We start from the raw sequence: 25,123 nt of genomic DNA, 5'->3' as shown, positions 1-25,123 counted from the left end.
TGGAACCCTCTCTCGGGGTTCCTCGGGGCGGGGCCAAGCGGGCCCGTGAAACTAACTGGACTGATCCAATTCTCTTGGCGGGGGAGAACTAGAACCCAATGTAAAGCATACAACAATTCTCCACGTTGGGAGGTAAAGTGTTTCCATAGTTTTTCATGATTGCTTTGCTAAACCAAGGCTCTGAAAAGTCTTATTGTTCACTTGATAATTTTTTTAAATTATTTTTTTAATATTTACTTATTTATTTTCCCTTTTGTTGCCCTTGTCTTTTATTGTTGTTGTAGTTATTATTGTTGTTGTTATTGATGCTGTTGTTATTGGATAGGACAGAGAGAAATGGAGAGGAGGAGAGATAGAGAAGAGAGAAAGATAAGACACCTGCAGACCTGCTTCATTGACTGTGAAGGGACTCCCCTGCAGGTGGAGAACCAGGGGGCTCGAAACAGGATCCTTAGACTAGTCCTTGTGCTTTGCGCCATGTGCACTTAACCCGCTGCGCTACCGCCCGACTCCGATAAATTTTTATAATGAAAAAATAGACTAATCTTTATAGTATTTTGTAGTTGAAATCAATTTTGTAGTTGGGAATCAAAAATCAGTTTTGTAGTTGGGAATCAAAAAAATGATATGCCATGGTCTCATAGCTAATAATTTACAATTTATATCTAGATTTTCATACTATAGTTTATTTTTTAAGGACTACCAACAAAATAGTATTCTTGTTTCCTTTTTCTTAAATATAATAATGTTAGCTTATTGATCACAAATCCTTAGTTTGTATACACTGTCTCCATAATACAATGTCATGATTTCTTTCATTTTTAGAAACATTATATTCTGTTTTGGGTTTGTTTTCTATGTTTTCCTTGTTTATCATTAAAATTTTACCTTGTTCAGAAAGTATTTCATGATGCACTGATTTGAAATCACTTTAATAATGAAAATTTTACAGTTTTAGGCTCAAGGAGATATTACAGCAGTAGTACATACATTTATTATGTGAGAGGTCTCAGGTTTGCTCTCCAGAACCACCAATAATTAGAGCTGAGCAAGACTGTGATTAAAAAGAAAGAAAGAGGGGGCCAGGCAGAAGCACACTGGGATAAGCACACATAGTGCAAAGTGCAAGGACTGGTGCAAGGATCCTGGCTCAAGCCCCAAGCTTGACCTGCAGGGGTGTCTCTTTATAAGCAGTGAAGCAGATCTACAGATGTCTGTCTGTCTCTCCTCTCTCAGTTTCTCTCTGTCCTATACAATAGCACCAACAACAATGGAAAAAAGATGGCTGCCAGGAGCAGTGGGTTCATAGTGCAAGCACCATGCCCCAGCGATAACCCTGGAGGCAACAAAAAAGAAAGAAACTATATATAGTTTTGGGTTGACAATTATATAATCAAAGTGGAGATCATACCCATTTAATCCTAGGCTGAGTTCTCTGACAGATGTAGCAAAAATTAATTAAATTGAGGACTTTAGTTCTGTGTGCTGAAAAACAGTTTCAGTGTGATCATGAAGATTTTACTTCATACTGTGTAAATTTATTAGGCAGATCTTTAAACAATCTTAGTGGAGAGTAGAAAAGTCCTGAATCAATTGGACATCTGGTTTCAAATATCACAATTTTCACAGCATTTAGTTTGATTAACTATTTTAGCCTCAGTTCCCTCATCCTCTGTATTTCTTTCAAATATGAGTTTGAGTCACATTCACACACCTTCCTATTTTTCCAGTGTTAATTTGGCAATGTATTCAAAACTTAAGTTTGAGTAAGGAAAGGAAATAAAAAGTAAGTAAAATATTCACTCCTTAAGATGGGGAGATATATTTTTTTTTCCCAAAATCTAAATGCCCACATGTTTACTGGCATGAGAAATGCTCATGTGTGGTATGAGATAGCCCTTTGGCAAAAAAAAAAAAAAAAAAAAAACAACAAGAAACAAAATCCTCAAGCAGAATACCGGTAAGTTCTCCTTGGTTATGCTATTTATCCTCCTCTGAGCAATAAAAACTGTTTCAGTAATTTATGTAAAGTTAAGTACCAAACTTAACTGATAGAATTTTAGTGCTCTTTAATAAAACAAACCTCTAGTGTAACATATATCTGGTTAATGATGAGCATAAAATCGATGAAGGCTCATCTTGATGGTCATTGGAAAAGTTTGTTTATAACTATATTATAATATCTTATTATAACTGTATGTTTTGGACCTTTTATAGTTGTTTGAATATTTAAAAGATTCATTATATACTGCTTATTAGAACTGCCTTCTACCTTATAATAACATTGACCTGACATGGGAAGAATTAACCTTTATATCAAATTTCTGTGTTATGTGAGGCTCTGGTGTGAAGCCTTCCTGGTGTAGCCTATGTAGCCCACACTCCTTCCTCATGTCATTTTCCTCCACCCTTTTTTTTTTTTTTTGCCTCCAGGGTTATTGCTGGGGCTCAGTGCCTACACCATGAATCCACTACTCCTGGAAGCCATTTTTTCTTGTTGCCCTTGTTGTTGTTGTTGTTGTTTGTTCTTGGATAGCACAGAGAGAAATCAAGAGAGGAGGGGAAGACAGAGAGGGGGAGAGAAAGATAGACACCTGAAGACCTGCTTCACGGTCTGTGAAGCGCCTCCCCTGCAGGTGGGGAGCTTGAACCGGGATCCTTATGCTGGTCCTTGAGCACTGTGCCACGTTCCTCCATCCTTTTAACCACTTTTATGTCAGCATCTAGAGACAAATATAAAAAAAACCATATCTTTTTTTTTTAATTGGCACTATTACCAGCACTATGAATCCATGACTACCATCAATCAGGTTTTTTTTTTTTTTTCACTTTCTATTTTATTGGATAGGACAGAGAGAAAATTGAGAGGAGCAGGTAAAATAGGGAGAGAGAAAAATAGACACCTGCAAACCTGCTTCATTGGTCATGAAGCATTCTCCCCTGCAAATGGGGATTGGGGGTTCACACCCAAGTCCTTGTGAATGGTAATATGAGCACAGGTGTGTCATCATCCAGCCCCCTAAAATAAAATCTTTACTCTTAAGGGTTTTAATTTTTTTTTCTTTAGTGATTTTTAAAAATTTTGTGTGATTCTAAGGGTCTTAAAATCAGATATGTTTAAGGTCAAACCAGTATGGTAGATATCACATGATGACCTTAAGGGCTATGGATCAACCTGCCAATGTCCAAGTCAGTGGAAAAGAAACTACAGAAGCCAGAACCCCCACCTTATGCACTCAATGAAGAAGTTTGGTACATACTACAGAGGGGTAAAGAATAGGGAATCTTTCAGTGGAGGGATGGAATACAGAACTCTAGTGGTGGGAATTATACCCGTTATCATACAATCTTGTTAATCATTATTAAGTCCTTAATACAAATATATATATATATATATATATATATATATATATATATATATATATATATATATATATTTGGAAAGAGGGGTAGAACTTCTAAACTACAGAGACCAGGGAAGCCTTAAAGATTTTACTTTAAAAATAGCACTTTCTGGGGGTCGGGCGGTGGCGCAGTGGGTTAAGCGCATGTGGCGCAAAGCGCAGGGACCGGCATAAGGATCCCGGTTTGAGCCCCCGGCTTCCCACCTGCAGGGGAGTCGCTTCACAGGCGGTGAAGCAGGTCTGCAGGTGTCTATTTTTCTCTCCCCTTCTCTGTCTTCCCCTCCTCTCTCCATTTCTCTCTGTCCTATCCAACAACGAATTGTGTCAACAAGGGCAATAATAATAACCACAACGAAGCTACAACAAGGGCAACAAAAGGGGGGAAAAATGGCCTCCAGGAGCGGTGGATTCATGGTGCAGGCACCGAGCCCAGCAATAACCCTGGAGGAGGAAAAAAAAAAAAAAAAGCACTTTCTAGCCTAGAAAGTTTATGGTTCAAATGATGTATCAAACCATAATTTCTGGCTTAAAGCATATAAAATCTCAGTATTTTCTGTGAAATTTTATTTTTTAAAAAAAGTTCAAGGAGGGGTACACGGGGTGTGGGGAATGAATCCAGACAGGGTCCTCAGGTACGAGTGCAAGGCGAAGGCACTGCTACTAGACTGAGTTCAATACCAGCCACACTGCCTGCCTTTGGCTCACTAGTGCCCCGTGCCTGTGTGCTCAGAGGCAGCAAAATAAAGCTCCTGCCAAGATTGGAAATTAGGAATCCCAGGAAGGAACACGAGAGGCAGGCAGTCCAGGTGCTTGGGAGGCTAGAGAGCTGCCAAAGCCAAAGGGACTGGTTGTCTGCCCAGCAGGCCAAGCCCTGGGAGCTAAAGCCTCTTCATAGCTGGCTTGGACCTTTGGACTCTAAATTGAGCTTTGAAAACTCTCACACTGAGAGAAGACATCATGAGGAACCAATTTGTGACCCTGGGGCTCGTGAGGTGAGAGCATTGCCATGGAGCTGTTGGCACCCTCCAACCCACCAGGCTGGACCTTAGACGCCCTTAGCCTCTCCTTGCAGCAGCTAGGCACCTGGGTTCAGAGCACTCGCAAAAAAGCTCAGGCTGAGAAAAGACTTCTCGGGAACCAATCCATGGCACTGGGACTTAGGAGGTGAGAGCTCTGCCACAGGGCTGGTGTGTCCTCTCACCCACCCCACCGGAACTGGAGGCCCTCTAAGCCTCTTGAGTCTACACCAGGGCAACAATCTCCAAATACTCACAGAAAATGAGCAGGCTTAGAAGAGACCTCTGGGGAAAATAATGCACCTTCATTGTGTTGGGAGGCAAGAGCGCTGCCACAGGGTTGTTGGCGCCTTCAAATTTGCCCCTACAGGCCCAGAGGCCTTCTAAGCCTCTTGCACCGACAGCCAGGGCCTGAGGCTTCAAGTACTCAAGGAAAAAACTCTACTGGCAGAAAAATGACCTCAGTCTCACTACTCAGGAGATGAGAGTGCTGCTGTGGGGCTATTGTACCAGCTCTGCCCTCCCCGCCGAGCACGGAGGCCCTAGAAGCCCCAAGCCTCAGAAAAATAAGCTCGGTCAGAGTAAAGACTTCCCAGGAACTGATCCACGGCCCGGCAATCAGGAGGTGAGAAAGCTGCTGCAGGGGTAACACCCACGCTGCCTTCCCCGCCAGGCACGGAGGCCCTAGTAGCTGCTCGAGGCTGATGTGTGGTCCTGGCATTCTCCCAGCATTCGGGAGGCGAGAGCACTTAGGGGGGCTGTTATACCCACCCTGACTTTCCTGCCTAGCACGGAGGCCCTAGAAGCTGTGCCAGCTGCCTGGGCCCGAGGCTTTGACTTCTCAAGGAAAAAACTCTGGTAGAGCAAAGACATCTTGGGAATGATCCGTGGTCCCTGCACTAGGGAGGCGAGAGCGCTTCTGTGGGGCTGTTAGACCCACTCACTCTACCCTCCCCGCTGGGCAGGAAGGCCCTAGAAGCCTTTCGCGGGGGAAGGGGGGGTGTACCTGGGGCAGAGCAAAGACCTCCCATGGACCTGATCCGTGGTTCCAGCACTTGGGAGGGGAAGGGGCTGCCATGGGGCTGTTGTGCCCACCCAGTCCTCCTCACCCGGCACAGATTTCTTTAAGCCTCTTACGCCAGCTCCCTGGGCCCAAGGCTGGAGTACTCAAGGGAAAAACACCTATGGCAGAGAAATGACCTCAGGTGGATTCAATCCAAGGTCCCTCACTTGGGAGATGAGAGTGCTGCCATGGGGCTGATGTGCCCGCCCAACCCTCCACTCTGGGCACAGAGGCCTTCTAAGCCCCTTGCGCCAGCTGTCTGGGCCTGAGGCTTTGAGTAATCTAGGAAAAAACTGCGGCAGAGAAAAAACCTCTTTGTTCCTATCCTTGTTCCTGGCATTCAGGAGGCAAGAGAGCTGCCAAGGGGCTTTTGCTCACCTACTCTTCACACTGGGCCCAAAGGCCCTCCAAGCCTTTGGCACAGGCAGCCAGAGCCGAGGCTTCAACTACTCAAGGAAAAAAACTCAGACAGAGGAAAGACCTCAGAGGGATCCTATCCATGGTCCTGGAATTCGTGAGGCTAGAGCACTGCCACAGGGCTGTTGTGCCCACTCACAGAGGTTGCAGGGCCCTGATCTCCTGAGCCTCTCCTGTAGGCAGCTGGGGCCTGGGGCTCAAAGTGATGGTGAACTAACTCAGGCAGAGAAAAGACCTCTCAGGTGAACTGATCTGTGGCCCCAGGACTCTTGAGGTGACAACACTGCCATGGGACTTTGGTGTCCTCCCTTGCTTCTTTTAAGGTTTTAGGCCTTCTTTAGTACCTGCCTTTTTGTGGTCCTTGAGGTAGGGATAGAAAGCTGCTACCAGTTCTGGAAAAGTAGGGCTCCTTTTAAGGGGTCTGAGCTGGGGTCCAGGCGCTTCAGATCCGAGAGCACAGTCACTGTGTAGTCACCCCTGCACCCACCCTTTCCTACCTTTGGCCCACTAGTGCCTCCCGCCTGTGGCACTGGATGCTGTAAGGGAAAGGCTTTCTGCCAGAACAAGCAAAGTAGTGCTCCTGGGAGGGGAAAACAAGAAGGAAGGACAGATAGTAGTAAGAAAAAGAAAGAAAGGACAAAAGGTAAAAATGACCATCCCAGTATTTTAGGAGTTTATATTATCTTCCTATCCTGGTTATGTCCAAAATAATTTGTAAATTCAGACTCATTTTACTTGCAGTGTTTCTTCTTACAAAGTGAATTTCTTGGTGTATTAAAGTTTTGAATGTGTTTTCTCCCCGCCCCCCCCCCCCCCCGTACAAATGTCTATTTTGAATACACTTTCTGTATCCAGAATGGTTCTTTTTTTGTTAGCAAATAATCCTATGCAATCTGAATTCATCATTGAAACTAACCACAGAGAAGGACATTTCTTATTTTTTTTTCTATTTTCATCAAACTTTTCACCTACTATGGCTATGACCCTATATCATAAAATATGGTGAGTCAAAAAGAAGCAAAATGACAAGGCAGCAATAGTTTTGAATGTTTTAGTGGTATAGAAACTCATGGAAAATACTTAGGGGTCTGGGCGATAGCGGGTTAGGTGCACATGGCCAAAGCACAAGGACTGGCATAAGGACCCCGGCTCCCCACTTGTAGGGGTGTTGCTTCACAAGTAGTGAAGCAGGTCTGCAGGTGTCTTTCCCTGTCTGTCTTCCCATCCTCTCTCGATTTCTCTCTGACCTACCCAACAAAAACAATAGCAATAACAATAACAACAATAAATAACAAAAGGAAAAAATGGCTTCTAGGAGCTGTGGATTCATAGTGCAGGCACCAAGCCCCAGCATTAACCCTGGAGGCAATTATAATAATAATAATAATAATAAAACCCACAATAACTAGAAGTACATTTTTGCCATACTTGGACATACCTTTTTCTAATAGCAGAAAACTGCCATATGCTTACTGATTAGAGATTTTTAAAAGATTTACCAGACTTGAGATTTTAATGCAAATGTAATTATTATTGATTCATACATTTTGTAAAAAAAAAAAAGATTCATTTTTACCAAGCCCAAATTGATTGTGAGTTGATATACTGTCCTATTGTAACTTCTGTAAGGTAACCAAACTAATGTTAGTCACTGCATTGAAAAGTAGTCTTTAATAGGAAACTAGACAGGAATGAGAAAGAAACATTTCAATAAACCTACATTACCTTGAATCATAGCTTCTGATAAGATTGTTTATCTAAATAATGTCCATTCCCCAATTAATATCTTGGCGAAGACATTGACATGGTCTGCTGCTAGCAAATATAGAAAATATAAAAATTCCTGCTCTTGAGAGCCATCTGCTGGTTAAGAGTCAACCTGCAGTCAAATTACAGAAGCCGGACCTTCCACCTTCGACATCCCACAATGACCTTGGGTCCATACTATCAGAGGGTTAAAGAATAGGAAAGTATCAAGGGAGGGGATGGGATATCCGGTTCTGGTGGTGGGAATTGTGTAGAGTTGTACCCCTCTTATCCTATGGTTTTGTCAGTGTTTCCTTTCTATGACTAAAAAAAAAAAAAAAAAAGAAAAAGAAAAAAGCGTCAACCTTTGTAAAAAAAAAAAGCAAGTGTGTGGCTTGTCCACTTGAATAGTATCTGTTATTAACTTCTGACTAACTTAAAGCTTCACATCCTTTTTGAGTTGTATTATCAATATTTCATTCCCAGTGTAATATCTGATTTACTAGCAAAGAAGTGTTTCAATTTATATGACTTCTGTGGTAGAGGCTAATTCAGAATTCCTATAGATGATATGTAATCAAAGTAATTTTAACATAAGTTTTATAAATAGCACAAAATAATCTGTTAAAAGTGAATGTTCTTCTATCTCTTAAAGTAACTCTCTCATTCAGTTAACTCAAAAATTCTTTTGTGGTGCATTGTAAATGAACTGGAATCACAGGAAAGGAACTATATGTGTTAACCAAGACATTACCACATATGACTGCCAGACTTCTAGAAACAGTCTCCTAAGATCAATATACATCTTATAATAATCTTTAAAACATTTTTGTAGGTAGGTTAGTAGTAATTATTCTGAGTTCTATTAACAATATTTATGAAACAGTTTATGTTAAAATTATCAATAGTGTATGCTTTATTGTAACAACTACCCCTGAAGATTGCATTTATGTGGGAGTTGGGCGGTAGCGCAGCAGGTTAAGTGCACGTGGTGCAAAGCGCAAGGACCTGCTTAAGGATACCGGTTGGAGCCCCAGCTCTCCACTTGCAGGGAGGTCACCACATAAGCAGTGAAGCAGGTCTGCAAGTGTCTATCTTTCTCTCCCCCTCTCTCTCTTCCCCTCCTCTCTCCATTTATCTCTGTCCTATCCAACAACAATGACATCAACAACAATGACATCAATAACAACAACAGTAATAACTACAGCAATAAAACAAGAGCAACAAAAGGAAATAAATAAATATTTAAAAAATGATGGCATTTATGTGAAGTTATTTTCTATAATTAGGTAAAAAGAGACAATATAAATGGTATTGATTACTTTGTTTTTTATTTTTATTTTATTTTTTGCCTCCAGGGTTATCACTGGGGCTCGGTGCCTGCACTACGAATCCACTGCTCCTGTAGACCATTTTCCCCATTTTGTTGCTGTTGTTGTTGCGCTTGTTGTAGTTGTTATTGTTGTCGTAGCTGTTGTTGTTGGATAGGACAGAGAGAAATTGAGAGAGGAGAGGAGGACAGAGGAGAGAGAAAAAGATAGACACCTGCAGACCTGCTTCACTGCTTGCGAAGCGACCCCTTTAGGTGGGGGCTCAAACCGGAATCCTTAAGCAGGTCCTTGCACTTTGCGCCATGTGCGCTTAACCCTCTGCTCTACCGCCCAGCTCCCTGATATTTATTACTTTATGTGTGTATTTTTATTGTGTTTGTTTGCAGTGATTGTGACTAGCTGAGGGTTGGCTTAATATATTAGCTAAGACAATAGGTTCCAGAGCTAGACACTTAATTTCTTATCCTGAAAAGGACTATTTCCATTTGATGTTAGCCTAAATGTCTTGATGCCTTATTCTCCTCATCTGTAAACTGGGGTTATTAATATCAGCCTCTAGGCACTGCTTTGAAGAGTGCAGCATTCAGAATAGTGCCTAGCTCATAGTAAGCATTCTGTCAATGTCAGCTGTCAAGACCCTGGGATTTCTGTTGAGATTTCATGTGTGAATTTGCTAAACCACTTTCTATTCTATTTTCTGCTCTTTGTTTTTAAATTTGGGAGATGTATGTCCTATTTTTAACCTTGGGGGGAAAAACACCCTGGACCCCCGCCCCAAATTGTAGGAACCCCAATTTCAGTGAAGTCATCTGACCACACTAAGGTCACACATGATAAATGGTTTTTATTACCAGCTGATTACACTTAACCTTAATTTATTTCATGACAGCCATGTGCTGCCTTGTATTTCAGTAGAGCTGTTCCCGGATGTGACTTTTCAGCCTCTCTGGGTTTAATGCTAATTTGACTTGCCATTCCAAATGGGACTATTGTGCAACTGAAGTCATGATTCACTCATTTGTCCTCTCTAGATCTAATTATTACAACTGGGTGCCTATGTAGCCCCCTCAGGCATTCACTCACTTTTCTAAATGGTCTTCTTTCCCTTCTGGGAAAGGGAGCGGACCTCTAGTTATTGTTCTCTTGAACTCAACAGATTTGTTCAGTATAGTGTGTGGGAACACACTAGTAACTCACCTTATTACTTGTTACTAAGAGCTTTTGGAAGAAGTGTATGCTGGTTTATATAAGTTACTTGCATACTACCATCCTTTAGAACACAAAGGGCACTTTGCTCAGAAAGCATTAAAAAAAAAAAAAAAAAGCAGGGTAGAAATGTCCAGCTGTGTAATTGTTGCTCTCCTGTTACCAAACATAGACTTTTTCCCCCCTAGAGTTAAATGAGATAGGGCAATTTGACTTAGATTAAGAATCATTTCTTGAAATGTTATGCATTTACAAACTACTGTATTTACTGTTGAACGTAAAACATTAATTCCCCAACAAAGAAATTAAAAAAAAAAAAGAATCATTTCTTCACCTTGTCACTTACCTAGCTGCTTACTAGAATCAAAGGGGAGATTTTTTATCTTATCAGTATTCTACACATATTGCAGACTGATCTTCATGACCTTCTACAGACAAATTTTTCTTATAAATAATCGAACTGTGGAATTTGAAAGGAAGAACTAAGAGACCTGGGTGTATACTGGTGATTGTTTCTTTATTGAAGCAATGCTAGCTTATAAGCCTGTATGCTTTAGAGGTATTCTTGCATACTTTTTAAAAATGTGTGCTTCCACATCATGTTTACGACCAAAGTGCCAGTATTCCACCACTAGTTTCTTAGACCCTCTCTATTCCCACCCTCTTTTGGTAACCTCTGTTCTGTACTAAAAAACAAAACAAAACAAAAAAAAACCTGTTTGTTTTTCTTTTTCTCTGTACCCATGTTTTATTACATTATATCCTATATATGAGTTGGATCATCCAGTATTTGTCTTTTTTCTTCTACCTTATTTATTTTGCCTTATTTTGTTTAACATGACCCCCCTTCTTCCTAAGTTTTATCCATTTTGTAGCAAATGGCAATATCTCATCCTTTTTAAAAATCCCTTTATTGGGGGGGGTGTTTATAACAGTTGTTGACAAACAGGTTCAATTTCTCTTTCCCCAATAGATGTCTATAAAATGATCTTAACCCCAATGAAACTGTTTTCCATCCACCACTGTACACTGGAACCCCCAGTGTTTTCTCCATTCCCTCCTTTCCCCAGAGTCCTTTGCTTTGCTGTAATATAACAACACACCCAGTCCAAAGTTTCACTTGTGTTTTGCTTTTCTGTCCTTCTCTTTTTTTTAAATTTTTTTCTTTTTTTTTCTTTTTTATTCAAGAAAGGATCAATCAACAAAACCATAGGGTAGGAAGGGTACAACTCCACACACCTCCTACCACCCAATCTCCACATCCCACCTCCTCCCCCGATAGCCTTCCCACTCTCCATCTTTCTAGGAGCATGGACCCAGGGTCACCTTGGGTTGCAGAAGGTAGAAGGTCTGGCTTCTGTAATTGCTTCCCCGCTGAACATGGGCGTTGACTGGTCGGTCCATACTCCCAGTCTGCCTCTCTTTCCCTAGTAGGGTGGGTCTCGGGGGAAGCGAAGCTCCAGGACACATTGGTGGGGTCTTCAGTCCAGGGAAGCCTGGCCAGCATCCTGATGGCATCTGGAACCTGGTGACTGAAAAGAGAGTTAACATACGAAGCCAAACAAATTGTTGAGCAATCATGGACCCAAAGCTTAGAATAGTGGAGAGGAAGTGTTAGGGGGGTACTCACCGCAAACTCTAGTGTACTTCTGCTTTCAGGTATGTATTTTGCAGTAGTTTACGGATACGTGTGAACATATGCTCTCTCTCACAGAAACTGGTGTATCTCTAGGTTTTGGGACTTTGTTAGAAAGTGAACCACCTGAGATGGAATTAGAGTATACTATAAAAGCAAAGGTCTCACCCGAGTAATGAAGCTGAAGGGTTGTCATTCCACACGTGAAGTCTCTGGACACAGTCTGAAGTGAAGCATGTTGAGGTGGCAATCATTGTGTTGATTAGGTTATGATTGGCATATGCAATATTATTTGATATGGATTGGGAGAGGCATACGGGAAAGTAGGCCCTATCCAAGGGTTCCAGGACTGGGGCAAGTAGAGGCTCTATAGTGGAGATGTGAGGTTCCTGCTGTCTTAGGGTTCAAAAAGACAATCGATAGTCAATGTTATCATCACATTAATTGGTAATTGGGTTAATTTTGAAAAGTCCTTTTGTTAGAGTTTGCTGTACAGTACCCAGTATCTTGTATATAGCTGTGCTATTGGATGCTTCTGATCTACTTGGTCTAGGCTTTTGAGAGAGTCCGCATATCAAATACACAGCCTATATATTAAAAAGATTCAGTTTGTGTTTTGAAAAACTTCGAGACATACAATTAATTTTCCCCCTCTCATATTAATTAACTAGTGATTTATATGACTACATTTTACTAGGAGTGTACATAAACACCATTCCTACCACCAAAAGACTGTGACCCATCCCTCCCACCCACTCCCACCCCCCACTGGCCCAGGAAGCTGCATGTGTACCCCTCACCACAGGGTTTTTACTTTGGCGCCCTACTTACAATTTGGTCAGGTCCTGCTTTTAGTTTCCCTTTCAGATCTTCTTCCTCAACTTCTGTTGATGAGTGGGATCATCCCATCCTCATCTTTATCTTTCTGACTTAGCTGACTTAACATAATTCCTTCTAACTCTGTCCAAGATGGGTCAGAGAAGGTGGGTTCATTGTCCTTGATAGCTGCATAGTATTCCATTGTGTATATATACCACAGCTTTCTCAGCCACTCATCTGTTGTTGGGCACATTCTTATTCAGCTTCAACATATACAAATACACAGATGTTGGAAATGACAACTTTTATTTTTTCTTTATTAACAAAATTAATGAGGTTACTGTATTTATTGACCCTAACTTAATAATACTAGGTTTAAATGACCTATAAGGACTTTCACATTGGTTCACTGGCTTCTTCATTTCTGAAGTCTTTTAAATCATAAATTAAATAGAAATGTCACAACAAGTCATCTGATGCCCGTGTAACAAATTACAACATAATGTAATTTGATTCCACCTGGTTTGAAATCCTGTTGCTAAGATTCTTAGCATATATTCTTCTAGAGTTGTCAAGTCTCCTTGATATGTGACCCATCTGTCTTTATGAAATGCCCCTGTGCCTTATTTTGAATATTTTATTTTTTATTTATTTTTGAGTCTTTAACTTTGAGTGGTGAGAGATTGAGAGGGGAGGGGAGATAGGGAGAGAAAAGGAGAGGCCCTCAGCACTGCTTCACTGCTTGTGAAGCTTTCTACCTGCAGGTGGCAACTAGGAGCTTGAAACTGGGTCTTTGTATATTTTAACATGTGTGCTTGATAAGGTGCATCACCACCCAGCTCCTAATTAATTAATTAGATAGAGACATAAGAGGGAAGGAGGAGATACAAATAATGAAAAAGATACTGCGACAACGCTTTAACATTTTCGAAGATTTCCCCTTGCAGGTGGAGAGTGGGACTTGTACCTGGGTCCTTGCGAATTGTAACATATGTGCTTGACAAGATGCATCATCACCGGCACCCCCATGTATTCTTATTTATCATTTTATTGGAGAGTTAGTGGTTTACAGTACAGTTGTTGACACATAGGTTCAATTTCTCATCTCCCTATGATAGGTACCTGCAAAAATTTCTCTCCCCCACCCCCACAACTCAGATCCACTTCCACCATTATGCACTAGGACTCCAGCCCTCCTTCCACTACTTTCCTTCCCCTCTTTCTCAGAGTCCTTCACTTTGCAGCAACATATTGTACCCAGTCCAAGTTTCACTTTGTGTTTTCCCTTCCTATCCTTGCTTCTTAACTTCCACCTATGATTGAGATCACCCAGAATTTATCCTCCTCTTTTTGGCTTATCTTACTTAATAGATCTCATCTTTTCTTGCTGCTGAGTAGTATTCCGTTGTGTACCACATCTTTATTCATTCATCTATTGCTGGACACTTGGGTGGTTTCCATATCCTGGTTAATTTAAACAGTGGTACAATGAACACAGATATATTTTGGGATATGTTTCACAAACTTACCGATATTTAAAAGGCTATTGTCAGTATAATCCGTAAGTCTTGTCTAGGTATGTTTTGTAGGTTTTAATGGTCTTTTATAGGTTTTAATCATTCTAACTTTGAATGGTCATGTACATTCCCTGATACTCAGTAGCCTCTTTTGTGAAGCATTTAGAACAGGAAATGTAAGAAAATGAGAGTAAGAATAAAGAATCTAATGATCATTATCTAAAGGCTTACAATCAAAGACTTTCAGTATCAAATAACCGATTAAGGATTGACTAATTAATTAATTGGTTAGCAAGATTACATTAAAATTTATAATGCTTGATTAATACTCACTCACCCATTTTACTCATTAATTCTACTTAGCAAATATTTCTTCTTAAATTTAATTTTATTTCATATGCTACAGTTTCACATGGAAGGGGGGGAGAAACCAAAGCACTACTCTGGTACATATAACACTAAGAACCAAATTGGGAGTCTTAGGCATTCAGGCCCATCCTATTATCAGCTATGTATTTCCCTGCCCACAATTAAGCAAACATTTCTCAAGTGCCCACAATGTTTTAGGCTCTCAACAATGTTTTAGGCTCTTACTTGGATCCCTTTGATGGTCACATTTTTAGACATAAACTGGACTTAGCCAAAACCCTCAGCCTAAAGTCATCATTCGCCAACAGTGCCCATCCACTGGGAAGTCCTGTAGCAGGCTCTGTACAGTAGCAGCCTTTAGAGGAACTGGATTATCCTAAACTCTTTTGTGTTTCTTAAGTTCTTCTGTACTTTTGATCCCATTTTACCTAAGTCCCACCACCTTATTGTTCCACTAAGAATTAAATATTTCTTAGTGGTCCAGAAAGGATTCTTTGACATTTTCTGAGACTCTCTACGTGTCATTTAAAAAGGGTAGAACCAAAGAGACAGTTTACCCATTGATGTCATTTCAAAGTGACTTGACTGAGTGCAGCTATTCTTTGTATCTTTTCGCAAAGGCATTATATTTTTATTGCACAGTTATCTTTAGGTAACTGTTGTTTGCAATGTCCTAAAACAACATCTTACATTAAAATGAAAACTAGGAATGCTATATTTTATAACATTAAGACTATCAACCTAGCAATCCTCATTTTGATGTAAGATCAGAGCTCTTGGTGAAATAATTCCATACTATTTTGTAGTCTTTGATCCTCTTTCTCGCACATGCGCGCGCACGTGTGCGTGTGCGTGTGTGTGTATCTCTGGGGCTTGAGACCTGCACAACTCCACTGTTCCTAACAGCCATTTTTTTCCTTTCCCTCCCTCCCTCCCTCCCTCTCTCCCTTCCTTCTTTCCTTCCTTCTTTCTTTCATCCTCCTCCTCCTCCTTCTTCTTTTTGATAGAATTGAGAGATAGAGGATGGAGACATCTGCAAAACTTCTCTACCACTAGAGAAGATTATCCCCTGCAAGTGGGGACCTAAGGCTTGAGCCTAGGACCCAGCAGATGGTAAATGCGTATGCTCTACCAGATAAGCCACCTCCTGGCTCCTGCCATTTATTTCAGCAGTTAGTGGACTTTGTGGAAGCATTATTTCACTGGCCCCCTAAAGACCTGCTTTGTCATTGCTTAGTTTTGATTTCAAATTTATTTTTCACTTTTCTCTGTATATACAAATCTATACCAAGATAAACAGCTAAAGTCAATTAGAGGGAAAATGATATTTGTGTGATTATGCATAGTTGGGTTTAAGTTATTGTAAACTTTAAGTTATAATTTAAAGGAAGCAATACCACATTACTTTCTTGATTTAAAAGATGTCAAACACATTACAACACAAACATTTCTATTTTTTGGAGATCCCCAGCACCAAGACTCGTATTCACTTTCATGACTAGATAAGACATGACTTACTTTGGCTCTGTTGTCCTAATCAGTGTTACTCACACAAGTCACACCCTTTGCAAGAGTATACCTTGTCAGCAATAACTAAAGCTATCCTTTCATATAATAGTCAGGTTACTTTGACTCTTTTTTACAGTAGAATCCAGTCACTACAACTGAGTCAATTATATGAGCACACACAAATCCACATTGGTTGATAGAAAAGCTGGAAGAAGTGACTTGGCCATGCCATATATCCTTTCAATCTACTGGTGGAGAATTTGCATAAAATCCTTTAAGACACAGGTAGATGAATATCATTTACATTTGCTCTTACCTACTAACGTAAAGCCTTGACTGCTGAGTTTCTTACTTTGTATGAATAAAAAAGTACTCTGAAAATTTTAAAGACACACAAGTAGAATGGAACAAAGTTATAGCTCAGAATTAGAAACAATATGTATCTCCATCACTTAGAAAATATATATATTTTTAAAAATAGCCCTCTTAAATGAATATTCATTGGTCTACAACCTATGACCATATTTCATCTAACTAAGGTAACTAACACCTACAGTTCATGGACCAATTTTTTTTTAAGTATTATTAGAACACAGCCATACTTGTTTGTTTACATATTACTGATAGTTGTTTTCATACTAAATTGACATATTGCTTTTTTTAAAAGCATGTATTGTATGTCAAAATAAGTCATCTACTATCTTGCCCTTTACAAAAATGTTTAGTGACCTCTAAAGTTTAACATTATAACACTAAGGAGAAAAATGTATCCTAATTAAACAATGGACAGCTGGGTGTGTACTTATTTGAGAGACATTAAATTATAAAAAAAATTCACCTCCAAACCATTGAATTACGTTATATAGCACTTCAAATAAACTGTGTTGTATCAACATGGATAGGTTTCAGAAACTTAACGCCGGACAGAAGGCAGGTGTAGAAGAATTTGCATAATGAACAGCATAACATAATTCATAGGTCTCTTAAGACACAAAAGAATATTGCAAATTTCTGTGAATATGGACACATATAGGTAAGTATAATTTAAAAATAATTAGAAAAAATGATAGTGGTTTTCCTTGAAAGCAGGAGAAGGGACCAGGATGATCATGTAAAGAGGGTGGGTTATCTTCATCTGTAGTACTAATTTTTAAAGTGGTGATTTGTTAATGAGAAGTAATTTTAAAATCATCAAAATATGGAAAAGCTGGGAGAAAACATGTCAAAATATTAACTAAAAGGGGTAAATGTTTCACAGAAAAGTATGGGTAATTGCTTTTTATTATATTTCACTGTAACTTTAAAGAGCTTCATGAATAACTTAGGAGGATGAGTCATATTCTTCATTTCTTTCTCAGTCAAGAGATTAGAGTTTGAAGAAATACATGTTAATCAATTACGTGACAGTACAAACTGATCCTGTTTTTCTCCTATGACATTAAGATGAAACAACGTGCGAGTCAAGGCCAGATTTCACGGTTAAAACTTTTTTCTTTTTTATTTAATAATAGTGGAACAGCTAATCTTTAAGTGCATTGTACTTTACTTCTCACCATAAAAAAACACCAACTGGAAAAGTTAAATGTCAGGTGTATTTTATGAAACCAGGAATAGCTTGTGGTGAGTCATGCTGTTGATGTACTGATATTTCTTTCAGTACCATCTTACTTGTTTCGAAATGCACATTGTGATTTCATATATTGACACATGCATTTCAGACCCGCATGTTACTTATTAAACACTCATTTTGTCTTCTGTCTATATAGTAAGACTTCCTAAAATATTATGTAAGTATATTTAGAAGTTCAAAACCTTGAGACATAGCTCTTTAAATTTTATTAGTGACTTAATATTGATTTACAGAATTATGAGCTAACATGGGTATAATTCCACACTGTCCCCTCCTTCATAGTTCTTCATAGTTCTTTCTCTATACTGGAAACTTTAGTAGTTCTCCAAAGGTCACAGATATGGGTTAACTATGATTTCTATAAATAGAAATATATATCTATTTCTTTTCTAGGTCCTGCCTTCTCTTCCTTCCTAAGTCACACCTATCCCTATTGCTACTTACAAATGTCCTTCCTTTTTAGCTCTTCTCTCTCCAGGTCCTGATTAAACTGGAGTCCAGAGTCCTCTGGGCATCTTCCCCTACACCAAACTATTTCTTTGGATAAGATCTATTCATCGGGGGTCGGGCAGTGGGTTAAGCACATATGGAGAGAAGCACATGAACTGGTCTAGGATCCAGGTTCAAGCCCCCAGCTCCCCACCTGCGGGGGGAGGGGTTGCCTCACACGCAGTGAAGCAGGTCTGCAGGTGTCTTTCTCTCCCCCTCTGTCTTCCCCTCCTCTCTCAATTCCTCTCTGTCGTATCCAACAACAACATCAATGGCAACAATACCAATGACGACAACAACAAGGACAATGGAAAAATTGGGAGAAAATGGCCTTCAGGATCAGTGGTTTTGTGGTGCAGGCACTGAGCCCCAGCAATAACCCTGGAGGCCAAAAAAAAAAAAAAAAAAGATATGGGGCAGGGGTAGATAGCATAATGGCTGTGCAAACAGACTGTCATGCCTTAGGCTCTGTCAAGTCCCAGATTCAATCCCCCCACACTGCCATAAACCAGAGCTGAGCAGTGTTCTGGTAAAAAAAAAAAAAAAAAAAAAATCTACTCATCTGTCACCTCTTTTGTTTTTTTATTTTGTTGTTTTAAGCTTGTATTTTTTTACGTTTCACATGTATCTGAGAAATAACATCAGGAAATGTAGGCATGGGACCCTGGGTCTGAAAGTACTGACTGTAAGACTGAAGTCTCATGCCACTAGAAGCCAAACAGGGCACTGTGTTTCTCACCCCTTACCTCCCACTTTCTCTTTTTCCAGTTCAATTTCACCATTTAGTATTGAGAGCACAAGACGCCAGAGAAGGTCTGAATCCCCCGACTCCAGAAAACGGCGTATCCACAGATGTGATTTTGAGGGATGCAACAAAGTGTACACAAAAAGTTCTCACCTGAAGGCTCATCGAAGGACACATACAGGTACAGTTCAGTAGGACTTCTGACCTGAGGGTCAGTGAGACTCCAAAACGAGCTGCTTGACATGGGAACTGAGTGTGAGTGTTCTAGAGTGGCATTTTGTACTTATGATATAAACTCTTGAGTTTGATTTCATTCTAGGTATAACACCCCCCCTTTCAACAGGGAGGAAGCTTAAGTCTTAGTGAAGTTTAGAGACAAATGGAGTTTCTTGTGTCGTAAGGACTTTTTGTACACAGTGATCCAGTTTTTCCTGTATCACCACTTAATCAGTTCCTAGTTTACCAGGTTTTTAAAATGTCCATGTAGTATATCAAAGAAGTAGAATAAAATTATTCTCTTAAAGTAGCATTTTAACCACCACTTAGATGATGTTTTTCTTCCTTTGATCTTATCCCCCAGTAGCCAAACAAGCCTAGGGTAAAATAAAAACTGACATATACATAGTACTCTGGGGTGTTAAAATATTTTCTTCTACATGATTTCATAAGGAGAGAATTTTAAGAATTTACAGTTTACTTAAAAGGAGTTTGAGACCATAAATGAATCACCATCTATCTACCTACCCATTCACCTGTCAAATCATCAAAACACCCACCCAGCCATTCATATACTCACCCAACCATCCATCCAACCCAAATCTACCTGCCCACCTATTAATAAACCCTCCATCATCCACCTGCCACCCACACACCTATTCATCCACCAGTCATCCCAATCTTCAACCCATTCACTTCTCTATTGACCCACCAGCCCCCACATTTCAACTACCCATCAATTCACACACCCAGAAAATAAGTTGTCAACTCCTCACCTAGCCCCTTCGTCATCTCATTCATCTTGACTTTGTGTGTTCCTAAGTCAGCACCTCCTGAGTTCCTTGACACCTGCACTATAAAGGTGCCGTCACAAAAGCTTTGGAAAGAGACTGAAGGTAGAAGAGACCTACAAATATGCTACCTTGTAGCAGGGATCTGTTCTGGGTGAAATGCAAAGAAACAAACAGAATGGGGAAATTGGGGCCAGGTGGTGGCGCATCTGGTTAAGCGCACGTGTTACAATGCTCAAGGACCCTGGTTCCCACCTGCAGGAAGAAAGCCTTGCGAGTGGTGATGCAGATGCAGTAGTGCAGATGTTTCTTTGTCTCTCTCCTTCTCTATCACCCATTTCCCTCTCGATTTCTGTCTCTATTAAATAAATAAATAAATAAATAAATAGGATGAGGAAACTGATTCACTGACATTCCTGGTAGCAAAGTGCCAAGATGGAACAATTACAACTCAGGAACTGTTCTGAGTAGCAATCAGACTCCAGCACCTGTCTCTAACTTCAAATTTCAAGTGTTACAGATCCCCATGAAACTGTATGAATAGCACTCCCATCGCAAATATATTAAAATAACTAAGCCCTAAAAACCATTTCCCAGCTGAGGCAGCAAGTTTGTGTTTTTTTTTTTTTTTTTTTTTCCTCATCCTTTGTAACTTGTAACTTATTCAGCTATGTTATATCAGACTGCTTTCAAAGCTGCTTACAGAAGAGACTGCTTCATTGACTGAACATTGAGACTGGGGCACTTTTGTGTGTATGTGTGTGTGATGACATGGGAAGCATGCCTGAAGCCAGGAAGAACAGGGTCTAGAATTTACTTTTGCTCTGCTAGTGCACTGTACTTAAACATTCCCAAGGTAATTCAATGCATTCTACAAACTGCCTTTACCATACTCCACTCTTCCAAACCGTCCCCCTTTCTATATAGCTGTAGAGTCATCCTCTCCATTGACCTGAACTTCTCCAGGAGAGGTTTCCTTCTATTTCTTAGGCACTATTTTTTAGTGGATTTCTCTGTCATTTAGGATAAGTATGTGAAGATATGAAAGACTACTGAACATGTTTTTCAAAAGATTAGTAGTGAACACAGGTGATCTTAGCATGTCATATTACCTTTTTTAAGTACATATCTGTACATATGTACTTTCTTTTTTAAAATAATATTTTCCCTTTTGTTGCCCTTGTCTTTTTATTGTTGTAGTTATTATTGTTGTTGTTATTGATGTCGTCGTTGTTGGATAGGACAGAGAGAAATGGAGAGAGATGTGGAAGACAGAGAGAGGGAAAGATAGACACCTGCAGACCTGTTTCACCGCCTATGAAGCGACTCCCCTGCAGGTGGGGAGCCAGAGGCTCGAACCGGGATCCTTCTGCCAGTCCTTGTGCTTTGTGCCACGTGTGCTTAACCTGCTGCACTACCGCCCGACTCCTGGTCATATTACTTTTTATGTGATCATTTCTGTTTGCTTTTATATGACCGTTTTTAGTGAACCATATATTTTGAGATAGTCCTGTTTCCTTTGAAATATAAATCAGCCTCATTTTGACACATTACATTATCCAAGAGGAAAAAAAAAAAGGAAAAGGTTTACTTAGGTACCATTTAAAGATTTAGCTTCATGGAATTTGTACATTGCAGGTTTTAGCATATACTGTGAAAGCTGAAGTGACAGCATGCACATTACAATTCAAAGGAATATAAACCCTGAGTGGAATTAATTAGCTCGACTGATTAACAAGATGAAATCATAGACTTCAAAGGTTCCAAATGGACTTTCTATTAGGTCAGAGAACCTAGTTTGCTTCCTGATTAGGTGAATTCCTTGTGTGCTTTCTCTCACAGAGACTAAGTTACTAGTATGCAGCTTTCTGCATATAATGCAGCTTTTCTTCTCTTTTCTCTTGTCCTCACAACTGTCATTATCACTTGTATGCAAGTGTGACTCCTGGCTGAGTTCTATGTCCACAACAGTAATTTTTCCCACCTCTTCCATAACATAAGTGACAGGGAGTTCATTCTTTTGCCAAAGAAGTTGGGTGAAATTTGTAAGGGCAGAGTCCTCAGTCTTTTACAGTGTCAAGTTGTCTCCTCTGACGTCGTTTGGCTCTCAGTACCTCCTTGTTGAGTGGGAAAGCTGCAATTAACACACTGCAATTTTCATTTCCTGGCTCTGATTTCTCACAACACTGGCATCTTTATTTCTCCAAAATCAGACACTCCTTTCTAGTTACACTCAAACTTAATGTTATGCCATTGAAAGTTTTCACACTGCATGTTGAAGAAAGAGGTTCTGTTAATGGATGTCTTAGTAGATATAAAGACAATGTTATATCTTTTTTTTTTTAGCAGTTAGCTCACTGAAAATAAAGTACTACTAGCAAACAAATCTCACCCATCCCCTGTACCTGTAATACATTCCTTTTAAACCTAAAGGTTGCACTGTTGTATTTTCAATTGGTTCTTGTCTCCTTTGGGAGTAGTAGGTCTCTCCCCTTAATGGACATGGGTGGCCATACAGGTTAAATGGTTTCATATGTGAGGTGCAACAGAATCATCATTTTGAGGGCTGCACATGCAAGTTTGGGAAATGTGTATTTTAATTCCACTTTATTTATACACATTATCATGATCCTATGGAAGTGACTTTAAAACCTGTTGTCACCTACCGATGCCCTTTTTAAGACTTTAATTCTTTCCTTAAGTTTGTCCATTTTTGCCAGGTATTCAGCATCACAGGTTCAAGGAAAAAAAAAACAAACCCTGAGCTAGATATTTTCATCAAAATAGGTCTGAATTCATTTACCAGTAGCTTCAAATCCACCTAATTGTCCTACTCCAGTCTACATTTCTTAATCTTGTGTCTGCATTAAAAGCCCTTGCAAAATCCCTGCTCCAATCCAAGAGATATTGAATACATTAGCAGAGAGATCCTTACTCAGCAATGCATAATCTCCTGGACTATGAGTCAAATTACAGGGTTTTTTTTTTAAAGAATTTATTTATTTATTAATGAGAAAGATAGGTGAGAGAAAGAACCAGACATCACTCTGGTACATGTGCTGCTGGAGACCGAACTCAGGACCTCATGCTTGAGAATTTAACGTTCTATCCACTGCCACGTCCTGGACCACCAGGTTTTTTTGTTTGTTTGTTTTTTTAAAGTAAAATATGGCCAGTGTACTGCCACTGGTTTGCAGTGAGCCAATACGGGTTTGTGATTTATAATTATAGGCAAGATTTCATAACTTAGTATTTGAAATGAAAGCAACACTAATTCTTAGCCTTACCTTTGCTTCAGGCCTACTGAGTAAGTTTTTCTGTGTCACCAATAGTAATTAATGTGGAGTTTGGGATTATAGCAGATGACATATGAGAACTGTGCACACCATGGGAGTGAACAAGCAGCAGTTGGAAAATTTTGAGAAGGTCACTTAATTTCATCTTCATTGACTCTTGTTTTTGTTGTGGTTTGTGTGTGTGCTTTTTTTAGCACTTCACTCGTCATATGTTTACCTAGGACTTACATGGTAAGTCAAATGTGTTGATAACAGCGTGAAAGAACAACATTTTATAAATATTAGCAAGAAGAAACAGTGATGAGTGCTAATAATTTTAAAATAATTAAGTATACGTTTCAGTGTGAATTTTAGTTAATATAAAATTTGATCAAATTTTGGCTAATGCCACAACTAATTCAAATGTGGTTAAGTTGCTTAGGGGATATGAAAAGAAAGGGGAAATTTTCCCTCAACAATCCCATACACATGTTTGTCAGCATGTGCAGTGTTCTTATTCCCTGGTCTAAATTGTGTGTTTCTTCCAGATAAAGTGATGGACAGTGTACTTAAGTGAATATTCAGTGTAATTCTAATTAAATTGATATCTGTGCAGTGCATACCTTTGAAGTACTATGAATTTTCCCCATTACATTTTGAAGAATTATATTGCTTTATTTGCATGTCTGTTGACCCAGCAGATCTCTCTTTTGGTGAATATTTTGTCCACATATTCTCCCCAATAAGTGAGCTAAGCCAGACAGTGATTATCTCATTCATGGGAAGAAGTTAAGAAACAAGAATAGAAGGCAGAAATGTAAACAAAGCTTAAGGGCCAGGTGGTGGTGCACATGGTTGAGTGCACATGTTACAGTGCACAAGGACCCAGGTTTGAGCCCCTAGTTCCCACCTACAGGGGGAAAGCTTCACCAGTGGTGAAGCAGGGCTGCAGGTGTCTCTCTGTTTTTCTCCCTCTCTATCTCCCCCTACCCTCTCAATTTCTGGCTATCTCTAGCCAATAAATAAATATAATTTTAAAAAATGAAAGTAAAACTTCACACTAATTTAGTGTATTTCATCAAGAAAATGACTCTGGGAAAGGAGGACAGGGTGGGGGATGCTTTCAGATCCTGTATATAATGATGGGCCTAATTTTGGGGTGAGAGTGGTTTGGAGACACCTATTTGGTGAGATGGGAAATTGTATCCATATGCCAGCAATTATACTGTAAACTATTAACCTCCCAATTAAAAAAGGAAAAAGAGCAATACTGCTTATTAAATTATTTAAATTTTAGAAGAAAATGGTTTATGAATTACAGATTTCTCATTTTCTAAACTGCAGTGTAAGCACTAACATTTGAGTATCAATAAATGCTACAGCCACTAGGTGGTGCACTACAACCACATGTTGGGGCTAGTCTGAGAGCTTCTGAAAGAGTTAACTACCAAAAGAACCCTCTAGTGGGATTATGTGATTTGATGTGGTTATCAGTATTCTGTAGAGTATTGCAAGTTAATGATGAACTAGAAAAATGGCAAAATAAAAAGAAATTTAAAACCAGATATCTAACTACAACATAGAAAGATAATAGTTTCAAATAAACCTGGAAATATTTTACATATGTATTGCCAATGATTCTTTTTTTGCTCACATGAAAACCATACACTTCAAATATAAAATCAGTAAATGTAAAAACAGGCGCATTTCCTATCTCAGTGAATTGATAAAAACTACATCTTAATTTTGTGTATCAATAATGTTAATTTATATAGATGCTTTAAAATATTTATTTCAATTCAGAAGCCTCTGAATATGCCCTTCCCTACCATAACAGTTTAAGGAAATTACAATGTATATGCAGCACTTCTTTTGATAAGTGAAAATTTTGTCATTAATAACAGGCTATAATATCAGAAAATAAATTGTAATAACTTATTAAAA

The 25,123-nt window shown here is 39.5% G+C and overlaps 1 protein-coding gene across 8 annotated transcripts in view; it reads left to right on the top strand.

Moving 5' to 3' along the window:
* Positions 1 to 25,123, top strand: part of KLF12 (KLF transcription factor 12) — a 472,528-nt gene that overhangs the window by 421,065 nt on the left and 26,340 nt on the right. For all 8 annotated transcript variants that reach the window (XM_060191518.1, XM_060191522.1, XM_060191516.1 and 5 more), the window contains one exon: positions 18,921 to 19,078. In XM_060191518.1, the coding sequence (XP_060047501.1) occupies positions 18,921 to 19,078 (158 nt within the window). The remainder of the gene's footprint in view (positions 1 to 18,920; positions 19,079 to 25,123) is intronic.

Source organism: Erinaceus europaeus, chromosome 5 (assembly GCF_950295315.1).
Source record: "Erinaceus europaeus chromosome 5, mEriEur2.1, whole genome shotgun sequence".
Classification (NCBI taxonomy): Eukaryota; Metazoa; Chordata; class Mammalia; order Eulipotyphla; family Erinaceidae; genus Erinaceus; species Erinaceus europaeus.
Note: the sequence above shows the minus strand (reverse complement) of the source record. Positions and strands in the feature narration are given on the sequence as shown.